A 21,532-nucleotide genomic window follows, 5' to 3' on the forward strand; every position below is an offset into this window, starting at 1 on the left:
CTTTAAATGGGGTGCAGTGATTGAAGATGAGCTGAGAGCAACTTCCCCTCCTTACCCCAGGCTCCTTTAGATGTTTGTAAGGATTGGATATGGTGCTCCTCATATGACCAGGGATCATATCGGGGTTCAGGGAGGGGAGAGGAGAGGAGAGGATGCTAGCAACCTCCCCTCCTTTCACTTCCCTCCTTTCAGAGTTGACAAGGGTAAGATCTAGAGCGTTCTAGATCTAACCCTTGCAGGCTTCTTAAAGGGCACAGGGTGAGAAGAATGGGCTGCCAGCAGCCTCTCCTTCTCACAACCACCCCTTAAAGCATGGAGAAGAGAGTTGGCATTTGGTGCCTTGCCTACCCAAAGATTTGGGGCACCCCAGTTGTGGATAAGAGATTGAGCTGCAGATCAGGGCTTCTCTGGTTCAAATCTTACTTTTGCTACGATTCAGGAGGCAGTCTTGGGGCAGCCACTCCCTCTCAACCTCAGCTGCAATATGGGAACAATAATAATCCTTACCTAAGTGATTGTAAGGATCACATCAAGATAAGAAAAGTGAAGCACTCTGCACACTCAAAAGGCATTAGATAAATGCTAAGTATTTTTAAGCAAGGGCGTATTCACAATTATGCTAAGAATAAGAATTCTGTTTGAATGACCTGCACTTGAAACAGAAATGAAATGCCAAATAAACAAATATGATCAAACATGAGCCACTTTGCAAAGTGGCTCTCTTCTGCTCTCTGTTTTGCATACACAATTCAGAATTGATGCACTGGAGTAAAAATGCAATTTTAGTATCCTTTGTGGAAATGCCCCAATGACATTGCATCACATTTATACATACTTCCCCCTACATTATCTCAGCAATAAGGCTGGAAAAGTATTCTTCTTCTCCTCGAGCCACACAGTGAATTCAGTGAGCTTTGCCTAGCAACTTACAGCAGGAGTTGTCAATCTTGGGCCACCAAGAGTAGTTCTTGGACTACAACTCCCATCATCCCCAGTCACAATGGCCTTCTATGGATGGGCTGCATCTGTGGGCTGACATCATTACCTGAAAACATCTTTTCCACTGCTGATCACCTCTAGCAGAGGAGAGCCCACTGCTGCTGAGGAAGACAATTCCACCGTTGAAAAACTGTCAGAGCTGTCCGACGGGATGAACAGTCAGCCAGGACTTCCACAGGGTGGCTGCTCCTTTGCTGGAGTTTTTCAAACGGGGATGGGGAGTTGGACCAGTAACCTTTGAAGAAACTTGTGGTGATGATGAATAAGGGATGTAAAATATGTATTGTTTGAAGAAGTCTTTTCTTCAGCGTGTCCTGAGCCTATTGCCAATCCAGATCTGTACATGCAGAGAACATTAAATGCAAGGGGGGGTCCCTGAATTCAGCATTACATCCGCTGTAGTAATGCTGAATGCAGTGCATCAAATATATTATTCGTATAGTTGCAGGCCTGCTCAATTTATACCCCCCAGCTGTTTTTGAACTACAACTCCCATAATCCCCAGCCACAGTGGCTAATAGGAATTATGGGGATTGCAGGCCAACATCTACAGAAGGGCCAAAGTTGAGCAGCCCTGGCATAGTGTGTCAAATATATTATTCGTATTTTATGAACTCTCAGTGCTCTGATCACCTGCTTGGTTGCTAGGGAGTCGGAGTCTGTAACCTTCATCTCCTCCTCTCCCCAAACAAGTTCTCAACACAAACAGGCCTGCCAGTGGCAATCTACAGGGGCAGCAAGTGGCTGTGCACAAGGATATCTGGATCAGAATGTTTGCATCTGTCCTGATGGCTAGCAAAATATTGCTTCCGTTTAATGTTTTCTGGTTTTAGTAGTAAGTAAGTAAGTAATCAAATCAGCTTGGTTCGATGGCTATATCAGCTGGTGAGAATGATCCTATTTTAAAGAAATTAGCTATCAAATATAAATGGGAATTATTATTAGAACTCAGCATTTGAATCAAGGCTGCCTTTTTGTTAAATCATGATTAGAACTTGTGATGTAAATCATAGTGATTTAAATCTATTCGGCCAGCTCCTGAAATTATCTGATAAATTCTAATTAGATTTGGAGGCTCTGAGATACAGTAAGAAGGAGATGATAATACAGACCCACATAGAATTGATTGCATAGGTAAAATAATTAGGGGTTTGATTTAAATAAAACAATAGAAATGACTCATGGAGTCTAGGCTGGCTGAAATAATTGAGACAATTTGCAGAAAATGTAGTTCTCAGAGGGAGTAAGGATGGCAGAATGTGGCCTTTACTAATTAGAAGTATTAAATACAGGAGGAAACCATGACAACAGCTGGAATAGGTTCAAGGAACCAATTCGTTGAAGGAAGAAGAGCCACAGGAACACTTTAAGTATCAAAAGCATAAAACCTGAAAAAAAATATAATGTGCTCTTTTTCCTCCCTTACATGATGCTACCAATTTCAGCCTCCTTGCTGAGTTTCAGAGTAGTCCTGCTAGTGCAACAATTTTCCATCTGTGTGCTGGAGTACATGAGTGTGCTGTGAGACTGCCCAGTCTTGATGCATCCAATAGTCTAGCCCCTTGACATGGGGAGGCCCCCTTGAGCACCTGTGCTGTCTGAGGTGGCACCATTATGCCTCTGGCTGCGCCCAATTCTGATGCACTGGTGTCAGGGGCCATGGCCAACATTGGGGAATGTGCCACCTCCTGCCCGCATTTCTTGTCTAGAAAACACTTTTTGCTAGCCAAGAAACCAGAGAAACACAAGCTAGAGTGTTATAGAGTTGGAGCCAGTTTCAGCCAGTTTGAGATACTCAGAGCCAGTTTGAGGCCATTTCAGGCACTTTCAACTGTCTAGGGTGGTTAGAGCTGGTTTCAGGCACTCTGAGCCTGAAAATACAATAAACCTGCAAGGTAAAAATGCACAGAATGTATCAGGCTTGTGGTGGCATGATATATGTATGCCTACTTGCAGGTAGATACTAACACTTTGGGCCTAATGTCAAGGGCTTAGAGCCTAAAAATTGCTTGCTTGTCATGAAAAATCACCAAAAGCTGCTGGCTTGCTGGGAAACATGCAATGCTTACAGAAGCACAAAGAAAGGGGAACTAGAAAGCAAAAGGCTCTAATCAGCAGATGATAAAGATAATTCTGCTTTACTAGGGGAGAGGAGAGCTGGTCTTGTGGTAGCAAGCATGACTTGTCCCCATAGCTAAGCAGGGTCTGCCCTGGTTGTATATGAATGGGAGACTTGATGTGTGAGCACTGCAAGGTATTCCCCTCAGGGGATGAAGCTGCTCTGGGAAGAGCAGAAGGTTTCAAGTTCCCTCCCTGGCTTCTCCAAGATAGGGCTGAGAGAGATTCCTGCCTGCAACCTTGGAGAAGCCGCTGCCAGTCTGTGAAGACAATACTGAGCTAGATAGAACAATGGTCTGACTCGGTGTATGGCAGTTTCCTATGTTCCTATTAAGAAGAAGGGACTTTTCCAGTATGAGCACACACTTTGTTAGCTGATGTGTCAAATTTTGATTTTCCTGTTCCAATGTATGACCATGTACAGAATCATGTATCCACCATGTTTCTACCTCCCTATTTTTATTTTTATTTTTATTTTTAATAAAAGCAGGCTGTGTCCTGCAGATCAGGGCCATTTGTGCCAACCTTGTTTCAAGACACCTGTAAGTGAAAGCCTGTATCACATAGTGGGATTTAGGGAAGCTCTTCGGTCCTTCTTACTTAAGAAGTGCTGCTACACATTGCAATAAAAGCAACTCATATTCAAATTGAGAGTGAAGCCTCGTTTCTTCCATAGGCTGCAATCCTAAATACACTTACTAAGGATTATGACACAATGAACACAGTGGCCCACATGTTGTGCGGTGTTACACAGGCATTTCCAATCAACCTGTGCTGCTGTGAGCATCTAAGGAAGTGCCATGGCAAAAGAGCACATGTATTGCGCCAATACTTAAAGTTGCACACCCATACTTTGGGAGCACAACAATGTAAGTCGTACCCCCAAAGTGGGGATGCACAACTTTATCTGCACCCTTGTGCAAGACTACTGGTACTTCCTTAGATGTACGCAGCAACGTGGACCAATTGGAAATGCCCACCTAATCCTGCGCACCATGTGAGCCACTGCCACTTACTACTGAGCAAACCATTTCAGAATGTGGATACCACATTCTCTGCCACCAAAGCAGCATCCAAGGTGGTATACATAGGAACATAGGAAACTGCCATATACTGAGTCAGACCATTGGTCTATCTAGCTCAGTATTGCCTTCACAGACTGGCAGTGGCTTCTCCAAGGTTGCAGGCAGGAATCTCTCTCAGCCCTGTCTTGGAGAAGCCAGGGAGGGAACTTGAAACCTTCTGCTCTTCCCAGAGCGGCTCCATCCCCTGAGGGGAATATCTTGCAGTGCTCATACATCAGGTCTCCCATTCATATGCAACCAGGGCAGACCCTGCTTAGCTAAGGGGACAAGTCATGCTTGCTACCACAAGACCAGCTCTCCTCTCCATCAGACCAGCTCTCTTCTCTATCCATATCTTGACATACAAGATATGTTAATATTTTATACTGATCAATAAGACATGAATCCAAGAGGCTCTGAAGAAAAAGATGATGCTGATATGCTGGAACATTTGCAACCTGGGCCTTTTAGAGTTCTAGTTAAGGGGGGTTAATTCCATGACCCAGTCCAGTTGCATCTCACCCAACAGAATTACTTGCATACAAATGCTCTACACAGTCACCTGTAGAAGGGGTAAGTCTGCTGGTGGGGGGGGGCGGGGCAGGGCAGGGCTCATGACCTAGCTGGGAACATGTGGAGGAGGTGCCAGCTGTATGAACGAACTCTTTCATTTGAGTAGAAAAAACTTGGCTGCTGCAATTCATACAAGCGCTGTATTTTCTTTTGAGCTATCGTGCTTGCACAAATCACAGCAGGTATGTGTGTGTCCCTCTCCCCATGCAAAGGCAAGTGGATAGAACTGCTATCTCCACAGGATCTGTGCTGAGTCACACACTCATCAGCAGCAATCATGAGGGATCCAAAGATTCCATGGGTGGCTTCGCACAACACGTTGAACTGGCAGTTTGGCCGAGCTGGTGGTTCCCAGAATGTGCACACAAGCCCAATTTCCAGTGTTGGGAAGGATACATCAGCAATGGGTGTGTTGTGCAAACTTGCCAATGTCAGCACATTCTACCCTATTTGGGGCCCAGAACTGGATATCTGCAACCAAGATTTGAAATGGAGGACAGATGTCCAGCTCCAGACTGCATATAGGGTAGAATATGCCAACACTCACCAATTTGCACAACATGCCCAGTCTTAGCATATCTGTCCCAACAGCTTATTAGGCTGGAATCCTTATACTGGTGCTGTATTTTTCGATTTTGGTTAAAATTGAGTTTTGGACAGGCGGGTTTAGCCTCTTTGGCTATGAATGATGGTTTTGATTCGAGCTGGAAACGAGCTGTGTTGAGTAAATTTTCTTTTTTTGGCCTCTCCATAGAGGATTTGCATATTGTAGGAATTGAGCAAGCCAGGAAGTTATTTAAGCAACATGTCCTGGATATAGAAGTTCAACAAGAAGGTGCATGGATCAAGCAGGGTTTATATTTAGGGAGTCAAGCTATTAATCTTAAACCAGCTAAGTACTTTGATGTGGTGCTTGTCCCTAAATTTAGATGAGCCCTCACTTTAGCGCGTTTAAATATGTTCTTCCTACAGCGGTATTAGATGGCAAGTTTAAGGGAGTTCTGCTATTTTTACGACATTGCCCATGTGGCAAAGGGGTTATAGAATCCACCTCGTATGTTATTCTTTATTGTGATTTTTATAGGGAACCCCGTTTAAGACTTTTATCTCCTATGTTAGATAATTTGCCTGGCCGGTCTGATGAATTTTATTTAAATTCTCTTTTAACTAATGTGGACACTGATATTATCTCTGCTGTCGCCAGGTTTTGTTATAATATTTGTAAAATACGCACTGGTTTATTGCAAATGTTTTCTGGTCAACGACCGAATAAACTTATATCTATCTATCTGTCCCAACATGGAGAGCAAATGCTCCAGGAACCAGTGTTACAGCTGCAGTACTGGTTCACCATGACATGTGAAGCTGCCCTACAAATGAACTGTGCCAAAAATGTCTGCAGGAAACTAATCTCCAAAAGTACAACTCTGGATATTTGTGAGAAGTGAGGCACAAACCTTATGCCACCTTTGTAGTCTAAGCCAAAAGTATAATCTTCTAATCCTGCACAATTTTATTTAGATACAAGGAACAATATCCTAGCAGTATGCAGGATTGCAAGGTACAACAGTTGTCCACATACTGTACATTGCTAAGCTTCATGAAAGAGAACGGGACATGGGAGGACATTTTTGTTCCAATGTCCTTGACCTAGTTCCTGGAAACAAAAACTGAGTGGAAGCAGCAGATTTAATGTTTCTTCATCCTAGCCCTACCTACACCTGCTAACTATTCACAGGGGCACTGAGGTCCAATTGCTCTAATTCATATTTGCTGGGATATTGTTGGCAGTTTCCTAGCAACCACTGCAAAGGATAAGTTTTATTGTTGCTGAGTCTTAAAAACAGAAAGGAAGCTATCCCCACCCCCGTTCATTTAATCTGCTTGAAATGGAGGGAAAAACTATTTTAATCTAAATATATAATATTTTAGCCTTAACCCCATATAATGTGACCAGATAATGAATCTGCATATAATGAATCCACAGGAACATTTGCCATTTGATCCTCATAAAGGAATAGGATGAGAGCATCGAATAGTAGAAATGTGCATGAAATAAATTTTCCAATTTGTTTTGAATTTGAATCAAATTCCAAAAATTCATTTCAAATCCAAATCAAATTCATATCTGGTCTGAAAATTCAATTTGAATTCAATTTACCTTGTTTTGGAGTCTTTTTTAACCAATCGAGGGCCTAAATGATCTAAAAAAGGTGAATTGAATTTTGAAATGAATTGAATTTGAAAATTTGATACAAATTTCAATCAAATTGTACTTTTAAGAGGTGATTCAGTTTGAATCTGAATCACTCAAATCACTGAGATTCAAGTGGAATCAATTCAAATTTGAATAAATTTGCACATCCCTATTCAATAAAAGGAGCAAGTGGACCATTAGTCTCTCTTGCTAAACACTCCAGGTTATTGATAGAATCTGGACACTAGGGCTCTGGTCCCAATATGAAAGGGTTGCAGTATTGCAGATTTGCCAAGGACAGGATTCTGGACTTAGGGAGAGTCCAAATATAGGTAAACAAATCAGGCATTACTTTCAAGTCAGGCATTGGCCAAGTCAGGCATTACTTTCTAGGGAAAGGGGGCAGAAGTGGGGTATAGTCTTACAATGAACGCCAGGACTTGCTCTCTGCTCCCATCCCACACAGTAGCAAATGTAGCATTTGCTGCAGGCCCCACGTTTTTGGCCCCCGCCCATGCCCAGCTTACAACTGCCCCTTCTGCTCTCTCTACTTCGTGCATGGGGAAGAGCATGCTGAGAAGTGGGCTCTGTTGACTCCTGCCTCTGCCACAGCTGTAGTGAGTGCCTGTTCTCACTTCACTTGCCTCCAATTAGCTGGCTCAGCTCAGCTGTAGTGCACCCCTCCCCTGTCAACAAGTAATGCGCCATTACTTGCAAATCTTTATCAGGTGCATAGGTTTCCAGCTGTACTATTTCTAAATGAAAGATTGTAGATTTAAATGATAGCAGAACTAACAGACTATATGGTTTGTGCCATTTTCCAATCTTGTCCTTCACTTTTCCTTGACATGTTTGTTTTCATTCCTAAATCAAAAACTCTGGGAATTAAGGTTAAAACTTTACCTGTTTTATTTGGTCCATGTTAGATAAAATATCCCCTTTCTGCTAAATGTGCCTTTTAAGAGAAGGCCCAGCACAGCATCTGTCCAGTGGCTGTTGCTGGTGCCTACTACATTTTTCTTTTTAGAGTGTGAGCCCTTTGGAGACAAAGAATCATCTACCCACTCTTTATTTTTCTGTGTAAACCACTTTGAGAATTTTGATTGAAAAACAGTATATAAATGTTCACTGTTGAAGTAAGTGTGAGTTTATGGCTTAGTCTCCCATACTCCAAAATATAGCAAATGAAAAAATTGAATTACTTTACTATGCAAGTAAATAATTTATATTTTAATATTTATGTGCATTTAAAAAGAATTTAGGGCCCCTTTATACCATATGCTACAGGCCCCGCACTAGCTTAATCTGGCCCTGCATATCCAGTTCAGAAGACAACATCTGACCATGACCTAAGCAAAGAACATTGATGGAGGAATGAATGAAGTTCACAGTGCTAAAGCTGAGTTTGTTCATTATAAACATCTGATAAACAAGGATTCCAAAGCCTTTGATTGTCAACGTACACTTTGAAATATATTAATGTAATAATTCACTAAGCTATTCCCTTTCTTGAAGTGTCAGCTTTTCAGAACTGGGACATCATAGAAAAATATGTTTATTCCTAAGTTTGGCACAGTATATTGAGTTGTTTTCCCATTTTACATTTCAGTATATTTTAGTATCACAAATGATGGTAGGTTTATTTCTGGCATCATTTTAAAAACTGGATTTCCTGCAAAATCCCATCAAGCACATTCAGAAATCATATTTTTATTAGTTAGATGATTTTTAATAATCTTTATAATCATAATATAATTGTGAAAAAAAATCAATGAACAAAAAATTAGCATGAAAGAGCTAGAGAGCTGCAAATAAAAGGATCTTACCAAACATGCAATTATTGCAATTGTCATATAGATCATATAGAAAATTATATGTTTATGTTTATATTAGTTGTTGTTGCAACAGAGATTTTGTCTTTGGCAATAATTATTAGTACCCTTAATGCTTTGGCTGGGATAATGCTTAGTACCCTTAATGATTTGGTATTTGGGGCCCTTTGGGGAACTTATACCTTGATTCTTTTTGTTTCAGTTTTTGATTTCCCTAGTCACTAGCCTATTCATGCTCTATATATGCACATACAGATCTCTACATACATACAGTTGTGTACATTATCTTCAATACATGTGCAGTAGTGCACTGACTACAGTATCTATAGCCCGCACTTGACTGAGCCTGTACCCAGGGTAACTTTCAAAATAAATGCATGTACAATCATTCACACAAAAAGATATACATGTGTACAGACATCTGTGTACACATTTAATGTAATGTCTGGATAGGGCTATAACCTTTTTGGTTTCCTTTTCATGACCTCATCACATGATTTATCAACAAATCAAACTATATAGTTGATCATTTCACGAAATGCATTTATCCAGCTGGTAAAGATCTATGAAGACACAGGGTGGGAAACAGAAATGCAAGATGCATCTTAGACACTCAAGGTGCAGTCTCACAGTTTTTGCCACCTGTCTCTTACAGTGTGTAATGTAGGCTTGGCCTGAAATGCCTTCACACCGATTTTGTGATCCCATTTGAAGGCTACAGAAGTGGAGGCAAGGCATTTGGGGCATTTTAGGAAGTGGAAGTGGGGGGAGTCAACACTGTGCCTTCTGGCAGCTGCTGTCTGATCATCACCTAAGGATGTTCTGAGGTGATTTCTGGGAGAAAAAGTGTGCTTCTTCTGAACCTGAACATTAATGGGGGTTGCCCTCTACATCACTTAAATTTGAGCCAAGATCAGATCAGCTCTAATATTAAATCCCCTCACTGTGCAAGATACTTTGACTGTTCATCATTAGCTAGGTGGGCAATACTTTCATTTTCTTCAGGAGCATCCCCCCCGCCGCTACACAAGAATGATGGCTATGAGAAAGGAAGAGGAAACAGAGGAGTGTATTCTGGAAGAATCAGCAAGTTACTTGAAAAACAAGAGTTATGCAAGGAAACAAAGAGAAAGAAGTGAGGGTTGGCATGAATGTATGAAGCATTTGCTTTGCTTCCTGTTCGTGAAACTTGCACATCCTGTAGCTATATCACTTGACATGCTGGCCCAATTAGACACCCAATTAGACACCCAATTAGATTTTCTGAAGAGCTTCAATTAGGTCAGCATTTCATATCGTGAACTAAAGTCTAGTTAACTAGATACATATACAGAAGGAGGAGAAAACTGTGGCAGCTGCTGTAGTGAAGTGCTTGCTAGGAGTGTAAACTGGGAAGTGCCTTGTTCAGATCTCAGCTATTCTGTCACTAGATGGCCCTGGGCAACCTTCTTTCTTTCTGCCTCAGTCCTCTTCTGCTACATGGGAATAATACAGCCTACCTTACAGGGATATTGCAAGTGTTACCAAGATAAGGTGTGTGAAGTGCTTGGAACACTCTTAAGCAAAGAACACCTCAAGTGTAGATGCTAATAAATATTCAGTGGGGCTCACTACAATTCATCAGTTGTACAACCTTTTTTTACCATCCTCCTAAAATTGTGTTCAAAATGGTGATGTGCAGTGTACCCTCTAACAGAGATTCCCAGATGTTGTTGATTACAATCCCATAATCTCCAAGCAAAAGCCATTGCAGCTGGGGATTCTGGGAGTTGTAGTCAACAACATCTGGGAATCCCTGTTAGGAGGAACACTGATGAGGTGCCAAATCAAATATATTTAATAACAGGTGATCAATAGTCAAGCACACTGGCTGACATAATGAGGGAAATTACTGAAAGTGGTCTCATTGAAATTAAAAGGACACTGCTTTGAGTAATTCTCCTCATCATGTCAGCCATTTAAAAATAAAGGAAGATGTGATGGCAGCTATGGAAAAGTGGGTCAAAATGTATTCTAGGTTGTTTCATCATGTACAAATGAAATAACCTATTGTAAGTGTTAAACATATGAAAGGAGAGAAGGTCAACTATGATCGTACTTGTAGAATTAAACAAGTGAAAAAATAACTATATGAAATGAGCAGCGTCTCAGTATATGAAACCTGTGCAGTGAACGGAATAATAATTTCAGTTGATTTCTCTTCCTTTAAATTCACTCATGATTTGAACGGGATGGATTTTCTTCTTAGCCGAACCTTTCCTGACAGCTGCATAGATTTCCTCCGGCTTCTCTCTCTTAATCAAAGGCTTCTTTTCTGGAGCCTTCATCCGCCACATCACCACAGGGTGTCGTGGGCCAGGAGGACTTTGAATTCTGATAATCTTCGTAGAGGCGATATAGGACATCTTCACTGTCTGCACCACAGCATTCATCAAGTTTTTGGCAGCCTGAATTAGTGAAGTCACACTGTCCAGCTGTAATCAGACACATTACTGTTAGCCTTAGAAATCAGGCTAGCTTTAATTAGAAAACAAACATTTAAAATGCAGTCAATCTTTCTTTCCCTTTGTACATGATATATAAGGAATGAAACAGCATACATGTCAAAAGTCACGAGTAATTTGCAATGCTGGGTAATCAAAGCTTGGGTGTTTTTTTGTTTTACAAAAGTTACAATGCATTTTTTGGCATTTTTATTCTTATTCTATCCAGATTCTTCTACTTGCAAACCGAAACATTTACAAAACACAATAAAAGCTGATCACAATACAATAGCATCATTAGGTCATAGATAAGATGGAAGATAAATTCGACTGTAATTTTGCATGCCAAATCAAGGTTACACATCTAGTGATCCTTGAGCTTTTATTATTTCAGAGGTGTGCAGATTTAGCTATAGAGAAACAGAATTTTTCCAGAATAGGGGATAGTCATCTCATAAGAAAAAGGTCTGATCAGACTTGGTGATAGATGTGTCACATGGGGCTTCAGGGTATATTTTAAAAGTTCAAAATAGCACCCAGGGAGATCTGATTAGGGGAATTTAACCTGTTCCCCCTGCATTTCAATGACAACGACCCTTCTGGAGCTTATAGAAGCTTCACGGGGGGGGGGGTTCTTTTTTTGGACCACACAGTGAGGGAAGGAGTCAGATAACTTATTTACATACCACAACTACTCATCCTGATTTCCGCTCCCCCTGAGACTGCTCTTTTGATTAAGCACACACACACACACACACACACACACACACACACACACACACACTCAATGGTTCACATCTGGTTTGATCCAAACTGCAAGCAGAGGGAGAACCATGCCACACACCAGAAGAATGGGAAAAAGGTGAAGCCCAATGGGCGCAAGAGATGTGTGTGGGTGGGTGTTTCTGTTGGTTTCTCCTGATGAATGCAGCTGTCCAAAACACAATGGGAAATTTGATAGCCGAATAAATTTGAATTTATTCATCTTGCACCCATTGTCTTTGCCTTTCCTCCATTCTATTCTAGTGTTCTTGGGTGGGATCAAAATTCTCTTGTCCCTAGTACTGCTAGGGATGTAGAAATATTCACAAGAAATATGGTATGGTGGTGGCCTATCTAATTCAGTTTAGAATATTTCAGTTCCAGTCAGTACATGATGTAGTCCTGTCCCATATTACTTTTTGGTATACTTTTAAATATTCTCAATATAATATTATACATATTTTTTTTTAAAACTAGAGACATGGAAGAAGCCTTCATCACATGTAACCCTTAGCTGGACAGGGGCGTATCTATGCTGGGGCAGGCAGGGCATGTGCCCCGGGTGCCACTTGAAGGGGGGTGCCATTTTTTAAAATTATTTTTTTTAAAAAAATTAAAATTAAAAATTTTAAATTTTTTAAAATTAATTTTTTTTAAAAAATTGAAATTTTAAATTTAAAAAATGGCCACTGAAAACAACATGGCCACGGCGCATGCTCAAATGGCCTCTGTGAGGCCCTAGGCCATGCCAGGCTTTTCAGAGGCCATTTGAGCATGCACGGTGGCCATTTTGTTTTCAGTGGCCATTTTAAAAAATATATATATTTTTAAAAATGGCCACCACACATGTTCAAATGGTCCCAGTGTGGCCCTAGAGGCCAGCAGGGGGAGGGGGAACCTTTGAATACACCCCCCACATCCTTTAGGAAGCCCCCCAAAGGGTCTACAGGTAAAGGGGTTTTTTAAAATCTATATATAATATAAGTCACTGTACACATTCAGTTTGGCACTATGTACAGAGAATCAGGGCTTGTGAATACTGAGCTGAAGCTTATGAGCTAGGATTGTATTCATTTGCTCTTACTTTGCTTCTTGTGATGTGAGTTAAATGTGATGTCTTAATAATATGGCTATTAATGGTGAGTTTGTCTTTGAATCAGTGTGAAATCCTTAGTATTAAGGCCCACTGGGAGTTTCTGGCTCTCTTTCTCTCATTTTAACTGTCTTTCTGAAATACTAGAATATATTCCAAGCAGTGACACAGTTTACTCTGCATATCCTTTAATTATTTTCAGAGTATCTGGGAAAAGTCATATGCTCCATTTATTTTTAAAACTTATGTAATAGTGTTGCTATAATGCATAGTAGAGAATTCGACTGGCACTTCTGTTTAGTTTTCCAAGTACACCTCCATAAAGTATTTGGGTATTTCATGAGTCCCAGCATACTGAAATTTGTAGTTTTCTAACATTTTTTGGTCTGGCTACATCCACTGCTAAATAGTTCTTGAAATATTAAAAGATTAATGAGTTTGACTTGTATTTTTCAGCTGATATTATGGTAAAGTTATCTGAAAGCTGGGTGTCATATGTTTGGACAGGGGGCGCAATTTCAGTGCTTGCCCTAGGTGCTATTTTCCCTAGATACGCCTCTGTAGCTGGATGGCATTGTTAAGATGTATTTGTATTTATGTTAACAACATTGTCAACAGCCCTGTTTAAACATGGGGTGGGGGGGATGGGAGAGAATTCTAGGAATGTTCTCAGTGAACAATATAGTGGACCAAAATAAGCAAACCTCTTTTAGTCAAATGACTTTGGGATGACTCTAGAACAATTGTTTTGAGGAGCAAAGAGATGTCAAAGAATGTTATTATGGGAGTAAGGATTTTGTTAAATACTTATAGAGGCAAGGTAATTAGTTTATTTACCTTATTTATGAAGCTTGTTTGATATTATGAAGCTTGCAGAAAACGGGCCAGCGTCCTCTTAAAAAATACTGTCCTTTTGGATTAGGCTAAATCTTCCAGTCTACTTTCCATGCTAGCTTTCCTCTTCCTGTCCAAGACCACATGGCAGGAAAGTCTGGGGTGGGGAGAGAGATCAGTACCAGGCCAGCTGCAATCTGCAGAGAAGATTACCCTGCATCCATAGCCTCACCCAGGCCAGTTCCTGGCCAGGAAAGGAGTTAAGTGGTTGGCCTGCTCCTAGGAGGAGGCTGGAAGAGTCTCCCACCTACTAGGGGTGTGCATGGCTGGTCTGGTTCGGTTGGAGTCCAAACTGGACCTGAACTGCACTGGACCAGTTCAGCCTAGCACCCCCTTGAACACACACACCCGTCTGGTCTGGTGGGGGGGGGGGGTTCCGTAAGTATTTTAAAATTTATTTATTTTTTCAAACTTACACCCTCAGGAGGAGTTGTCTGAGGAAGTGGGGGGAGGGGTTCACGGAGGTCCCCCCTCCCCCCCGCCAGCCTCCCTTACTAAAAAAACCTGGCCTTTCCCCTGGTGCGGTGGCCATTTTGAAGGCCACCGTACCTGCACAATGGGCCTCTGCATGGCCTGGGATGACCCAATTCTTTGACTAAGGGAGGCCAGCGGGGGGAGGGGAAACAGGGACACACAACCCCCCGCAGCCTTGGACAACTCCCCCGGAGGGAGTAAGTTTGAAAAAATATATATAAAGAAAAGAAACAAGCTCACAACCCCACCCCCCCAATTGGCGGGTGGGGAGTTCGGTCCAGGGTCGGACCAAACGGGCTGGTTCTGGTCGATCCCAGACAGTTGAACCGAACCAGTTTGACATTGAACACATTCAACATCAAACCTGTTTGCACATCCCTACTACCTGGCTGCACTGGCTTCTGCTGCTAGTTCTGGGGTAGAGGAATGAGTGAATGAAGCTTCTTTAAACAGAGGACTTTTAAAATAACAAATTCATACTATAGGACGATAATATATTGTGACTATTCTGTCGGACACTTTGCTGTAAAGTTTCTGTCTGGTGGATGGGGAAACAGAAAATATTTGGGGGAAAGCACCTAAATGACTTCCAACACGGGACTACATAGCATTAGACTTGGTCTATTTCATTTTGTGCATGGGCCTCTTAGTGAACGTTAAAAAATCTTGATCATAGTTTTTCTTGTGTTATAGATTCCACCTTCAGTTTAAGTTGCCTTTGCTATTGTCATTTTGCATTAGGAAATCGGCAAGGGATAAATTTAGTGTTTTTCATATCAATGACCTGGATGAATTACTTTTAAGCTTCAAAGAGTCACTGTGACTGTGTTCAGATTTAATTATAAGGCTGACAATTTCAACTTAGAAATGCAACTTCGTTTTGAATACTTTTAAAGAATACCATGTTCTGATTCTTTCCTGCAAATAAACCTGATTGTTCTGACCATTTTTTAAGTTTGGCTGTAAGTGAAGCAATATGGAACTTCTTGACACAATTTCAAACTCCACCGAAAAGCAGAATTAAAAATGAAAAAGATTTAAGCTGAATTTTGAGAATATGATCAAGATGAATTTTGAAGTAGTGCTGAGGAGTTATTAGCTTTTTCTTCTTGTGACACAGAGTACCAATAGTGGTAGCCATCTTTTTTGGCAATTGTGCTACATGTCACGTCCAAAGTCAATTTACAACATTGTAAATCCATACATAATATTTATCTATTGCCTTGCAACAAAAGGTTTTCAAGGAGTTTTACATAATAAAGTTTGATGACAAATTAAAGTATCCCAGATCATCATAAACAGAGAGATTCTCTGCATCCATAGATAATCAAATTATGTATCATTTTTACTTATTTTTAAAACATTTATATCCCACCTTTCACATAATGAATCCAAGCAGCAAAAAGTACAATCAAAACATAGAGACATAGAAACCAGTCAAAATCAAAGAATACAAGAATGAAAAATTAAACAAATAATTAGGCAGGCAGCAGAACTGAAGTAGTAAAAAACAAATCAACCAGCTTAAAAAAACCCAAAATAACCTCCTCTGAAGCAAACCTAGTAATATCTCAACCCAGAGATAATGCCATTCTTGTGCTCAGTATAGTACTATACATGCCTCTGTCTGGTGCTACTCAATACCACAGTTTTTAACATGGGCCTCCATAATTTGTTTCTATTTATTTATATATCACCCATCCAGAAATAGCTCAGGGCAAAACACACACACACACACACCATTTAAAATGCTAACATAAAACTAGTTTTAAAAAAAAAACAGTTAAAAATTATAGGAATATAGGGAGCTGCCATTTACTGGGTCAAACTATTGGTCTATCTTGCTCAGTATTGTCTTCACAGACTGGCAGCAGCTTCTCCAAGCTCAAGTATCAAAAGCCAAGCTCTTTGAAGAGATGGTTCTTCATGGTATAATGATATCACGATCCAAAGAGATGCAATTGCTTCAAAAGGATGCTGCTGCAGTCATGTTTCTCATGGGGGCTTCATTATATGAGGGTTGCATTTCCCCTTGAAAGAGCAAGTGCACAGCTTGGGGGTACTGCTGAACCTGGCTCTGCTTTTGGAAGCTCAAGTGGAAGCAGTGGTCAGGGGTGCCTTTGCACGGCTTCTGCTAGTGCACCAGCTGTGTTCCTTTCTCGAGAAGGCAGATCTGGCCACATGCCTTAGTCACGTCACAGCTGGATTACTGTAACACAATCTACATGGGCTGCCCTTGAAGAATATTCAGAAACTGCAGCGAGTGCAAAATGCGGCAGCGAGGATGTTATCCAGAACTATCCACTGGGATAATATTACCCCTATTTTGAAAGAGCCACTTTGGTTGCCAATCTGTTTCCAGGTCCACTTTTGACCTTTAAAGCCCTAATTGGTTTGGGCCCTGGATACCTGAGGGACCACCAAGTAAAATCTTGGCTTTTTACCCAGGCTTTTAAATGAGTGTTTTGTTTGCTGCTGCTTTGTATCTTATGGTTATGTTGTGCATGTTTTTTAAACTTTTAATTAATTTTTGTATTTTTATATTCCATTTTAATTCTTATTGTGTAGTTTTTATGGTTTTATATTGTTTTAAATGTTTTGTAAACTGCCTTGAGATTATTTTAAAGAAGGGCAGTATAAAAATTCAACAATCAATCAATCAATCAATCAATCAATAGAAATATATATTTAGGAAAATCATGTGGCAGATTCTTTTTGGAGTGATACTCCTCCAGAATGCAGACGGGGAGAAGAATGAATGATTGAATGCTCTCCCTTATCAAAAGCTTATCCTGCCATGGAAAGCTATATCACTGGATGATGGTGAGCAAGCTTTTTTTCATCATGTTATTCCATTTGATTTTGTTACTGAAAAGCTTCATTTGTTTCCTAGAATTCCTAAACATCCTGTAAATCAAATGACTGATCAATAATGCAAGGGATTTCTTTAATGACTTTCTTCTTGAGGCTATTGTCAAACAGCTCTGCTGGACATTAAGTTCACTTGACAGCCTATCCTACCGAGGTGGAGCCCTTTATGTCTTCCACCACCTAAATACTTCAGCCAGAGACCTACAAACTCATTTTCTAAGAGAACTGCTGCTTTCAAGATGGATTTCTCCATTACTAGCTATGCACAATCCTGAAAACAAATGATGATTACAAAAAAGTGTATTTGGCATGGTAATTAAGAGAAGTGAACAATTTCCCTGGTGGCTCACATCAGATTTGGCTTGGAAATTAGTCAAGGTACCCCCCCTCCTTAAAAAAACAAAAACACAGGAACATAGGAAGCTGCCATATATTGAGTCAGACCATAGGTCTATCTAGCTCAGTATTGTCTTCACAGACTGGCAGCGGCTTCTCCACGCGGTTGCAGGCAGGAGTCTCTCTCAGTGTGTGGTAGCCAAAAGAGTGTGGCAGGGAGTAAGCAAGCTGTTAGAGTGGCCTGATTTGGAAAAACAGACTCTGGAAGAACTAACCTCGGGTTTGAGCGATAGAACCTCCTTTCGGGGTCCCAGAAAGAAACCTTCAAGGAAACGGGACGGAACGGGTGCCCCCATACTAGGGAATTGGAACGTTCCCCTTCTCATAATCAGGTTAGTAAACTTGTATGTCATTTATGCAATGCTCGTGCATAGGAATAGAGAGGGAAGACGCGACCAAGAGGTTCACGCAGATGAGACAGTAAATCTCTTCTGGAAAAGTATGTATGGTTATGTGCAAAAAGACAAGAGTATCTCTTCTAAACAGCAATGGGACAAATTGTGGAAATGGACGTTGGATGTAACCCCCCCGATTACCTGATGTGCCTTGTAATCCCCCACCCCCGAGTTACAGTACTACCTGCATATACTTCATAACTTGTGTGTTTCCAAATTCTTGTGTGTAAATCTTTGTAGATATATCATGTACAAACAACCACTTTGTATATAATTGTGCTTTGGCAACGTACTGTATGCTTTGGTAGTTTGTTGGTTCAATAAAAAAATCTTGTCCTATAAAAAAATTCTTGTCCTATCTTGGAGATGCTGCCAGGGAGGGAACCTGAAACCTTCTGCTCTTCCCTGAGCGGCTCCATCCCGAGGGGAATATCTTCCAGTGTTCACACTTCTAGTCTCTCTTTTATATGCAACCAGGGCAGATCCTGCTTAGCTATGGGAACAAGCCATGCTTGCTATGGGAACAAGACCAGCTCTCCTCTTAGCTTATTTCGAAGCCAGATGTGAATTGGGGATCCCCATCACTTGTGAACCCATTAACCTCAACTCCACCCCCATGCTACTGGTATTCAGTAATGCTTCAGCAAACTACACTTGAGCCCATACCCGAAGAAGACATGTGACACAAACGTATGGTGAAAAGGGCCACAATTTTATTCACAAATTCAAAACGTAGCTGAATGGAGACTGAATGGAGGTTCGCCACCCCTACAATGCAGAAGTTAAAGGTGTGCTCAATCAGAGCAGGCCTTACCTAAATCGAACAGGCAACAACACCTTGGCTCCAGACAGCCCCCATGCTCTAAAGTGGAAGCTGCCCATCTTAGCCGACCTATGGTCAGGTCTCTGCCATAGCAGTACCCCCCAGAAACCACCAAGCCTTTCCGGGGAGTATAGCCTGACATAGTAAAGCAGGCCAGACCAGAGTTCCCTGTTCCACCAAGGCTCTAGGGAGGTGATCTGTCTGCTCTGCAGCCAAATACTTACCTGAAGGTGCTCACCAAAAATTAAGATGTTACTCCTTACTGAACTGTACCTGCCAATTGTGACAGGGAATGAAACCTAAACTAGCTAACTAAATGGTACAGTCACGGGCAGGTGAAAAAGGATGCATACCACAGGGCAATCAGGTGAGCACTCAAAAAAATCCTGTCCAGCCCCAAAGGTGAGCAGCAAGCCCAGACAGTACCCCAGGGAAGGGAGGGAGGGTGCCTCTTGGAATGGACTGAGAAAGGGGAGGCTGACATTGGCTGTTTACTGTTAGTCCCTGCCCCCCCCCCATGGCCTGGGAGCCAATGGGCTCCAGCCAAGTCTCGTGCTACGTGCCGAAGGGGGATGGGACAAATGGACCGCACCGTCCATACAGGAAGCAAGCGGTTGGATTCTCAAGGATCATTGGGGCATTGCATCATGGTGAACTGCTATGCAGGAGACAAAGTGGAGCGGGAAGAAGAGATTTCCCTCCTTCCATTTCCCTGCACCTAGAGCTGTTTATAGAGAAGGGAGATGAGTCTGGCTTATTGTGAGTGAGAGGTGGTAATCTGGGAATTTTTCTCCATATCTAGTTTTAATCAGAGCCAGAGAATAATTCAGGGACTTCTAGCAGTCACCTTTTCTTTGAGGTGGACATTACAGGTCTCCAAAACTTGGATCCAAGTTCAGCAAGCTTCACTGACATTTCTAATAATTAAATCTGAGCTCCAGTAGTGAATTTCTATATGTCAGCTGGTGGTACCAGCATTCTTTCCCTTCGGAAAACACTACCTTGGGAAACAAATTCAGACAATCATTTTATTAGCCAGAATTTGGAAATGAAAAGGAGCAGGTCTTGAGGTAGCAAGCATGACTTGTCCCCTTCACTAAGCAGGGTCTGCCATGGTTGCATTTGAATGGGAGACTGCATGTGAGCACTGTAAGATATTCCCCTCAGGGGATGGAGACGCTCTGGGAAAAGCAGAAGGTTTCAAGTTCCCTCTCTGGCTTCTCCAAGATAGGGCTGAGAGAGATTCCTGCCTGTAACCTTGGAGAAGCCGCTGCCAGTCTGTGTAGACAATACAGAGTTAGATGGACCAATGGTCTGACTCAGTATACAGCAGCTTCCTATGTTTCTATGTACTCAATTTCTGGTCCAGTCACATAATTTAATTTAGTCCTTCAGTCTAAGCAGTTACATTTTATGGTTGAGCCGACAGCTTGTTATTCTCCTATGTGCTATGTAACGTTCTACTGTGAATCAAGGACAATGCTCACTTGGATGCTTTTTCCTCTTTCTCCACTATTCTTTACAGTCTTTTCAAGGTCTTATACCATCAGGGAAAACTGATAAAATGAGACTCTACATAAATACAAAATTGACAGAATATTTCTTCATAGAACCCTGAAGTTAATCTTTCAAGGATGCTTCTTAGATGACATTTTATCATCAGTTTTCTCTTTCTCAGTACAAAATGCATGTATCTTGCATCAGTTAGGAAATATAAATCACCACTTTCCACCTTCCAAATACACAGGAAATTATATCAGGCCCTGACTTTCCTGCATTTGGAAGGGAAAGAAAATAAATCATTTCCCTTTCATAACTAATGTGGCTTATTTCATACTCAGAGACTGAAACCAAAACACAAAATGTCATAGAAGTGCCTCATGTTCAGCATGTGGCTACAAATACCTCCATGGAAGCAGTGCCTAAAGCTGCATTAGCTTTACTCGAATACTGGATACATATGGTCCTTTCAGGTCCTCAATGCCAGGGGCAGCCTAGGTTGAGGTTATTGGCTGGCATGATGTGCAAGTCTAACAGGGATAGAAGAAGCACTGCTGCTGCCGTGAACATGGAAGCAGCAGCACTGCTGTTTCTGACCATTGGTTGTGCAAGCAGCATCCCTGTGGTTTCTCTCATTCAGCACAGTGGGACAAACCATGGATACAGAGCTCTTCAGTCACCAGTCAGAATCAGTGTGTCTGTGTCCACAGCAGTGCCACCACCACCAATGTCTTCAATCCCCATGAGACTTGCACATCATGTCAGCCATTATTATAGCCGTCATTTATATACTGCTTTTCAACAATGTATATACCGCTTTTTCAACAAATTCTCAAAGGAGTTTAGATAGAAAAAGAACAGTTAAAGAATGATTGCATCCCAAAGGGCTCAAAATCTGAGAAGAAACACAAAGTATGCACCAACAACAGCCACTGGAGGGATGTTGTGCTGGGGTTGGATATGGACAGTTGCTCCCTCACTGCTAAAAGCAGAGAATCACTATTTTGAAAGGTGCCTCTTCACCAAGTGGGGATCCAGCAAAGGAAGCCAGGTTGTAT

The 21,532-nt window shown here is 41.5% G+C and overlaps 1 protein-coding gene across 13 annotated transcripts in view; it reads right to left on the minus strand.

Annotated features, from left to right (window-relative positions):
• Window positions 1-8,490: 8,490 nt before the first annotated feature.
• Window positions 8,491-21,532, minus strand: part of CTNNA3 (catenin alpha 3) — a 1,115,062-nt gene continuing 1,102,020 nt past the window's right edge. For all 13 annotated transcript variants that reach the window (XM_053307737.1, XM_053307736.1, XM_053307734.1 and 10 more), the window contains one exon: window positions 8,491-11,257. In XM_053307737.1, the coding sequence (XP_053163712.1) occupies window positions 10,970-11,257 (288 nt within the window). In that variant the 3' untranslated portion in view covers window positions 8,491-10,969. The remainder of the gene's footprint in view (window positions 11,258-21,532) is intronic.

The sequence above is a fragment of the Hemicordylus capensis genome, chromosome 3 (assembly GCF_027244095.1).
Source record: "Hemicordylus capensis ecotype Gifberg chromosome 3, rHemCap1.1.pri, whole genome shotgun sequence".
In the NCBI taxonomy this organism is placed as follows: Eukaryota; Metazoa; Chordata; class Lepidosauria; order Squamata; family Cordylidae; genus Hemicordylus; species Hemicordylus capensis.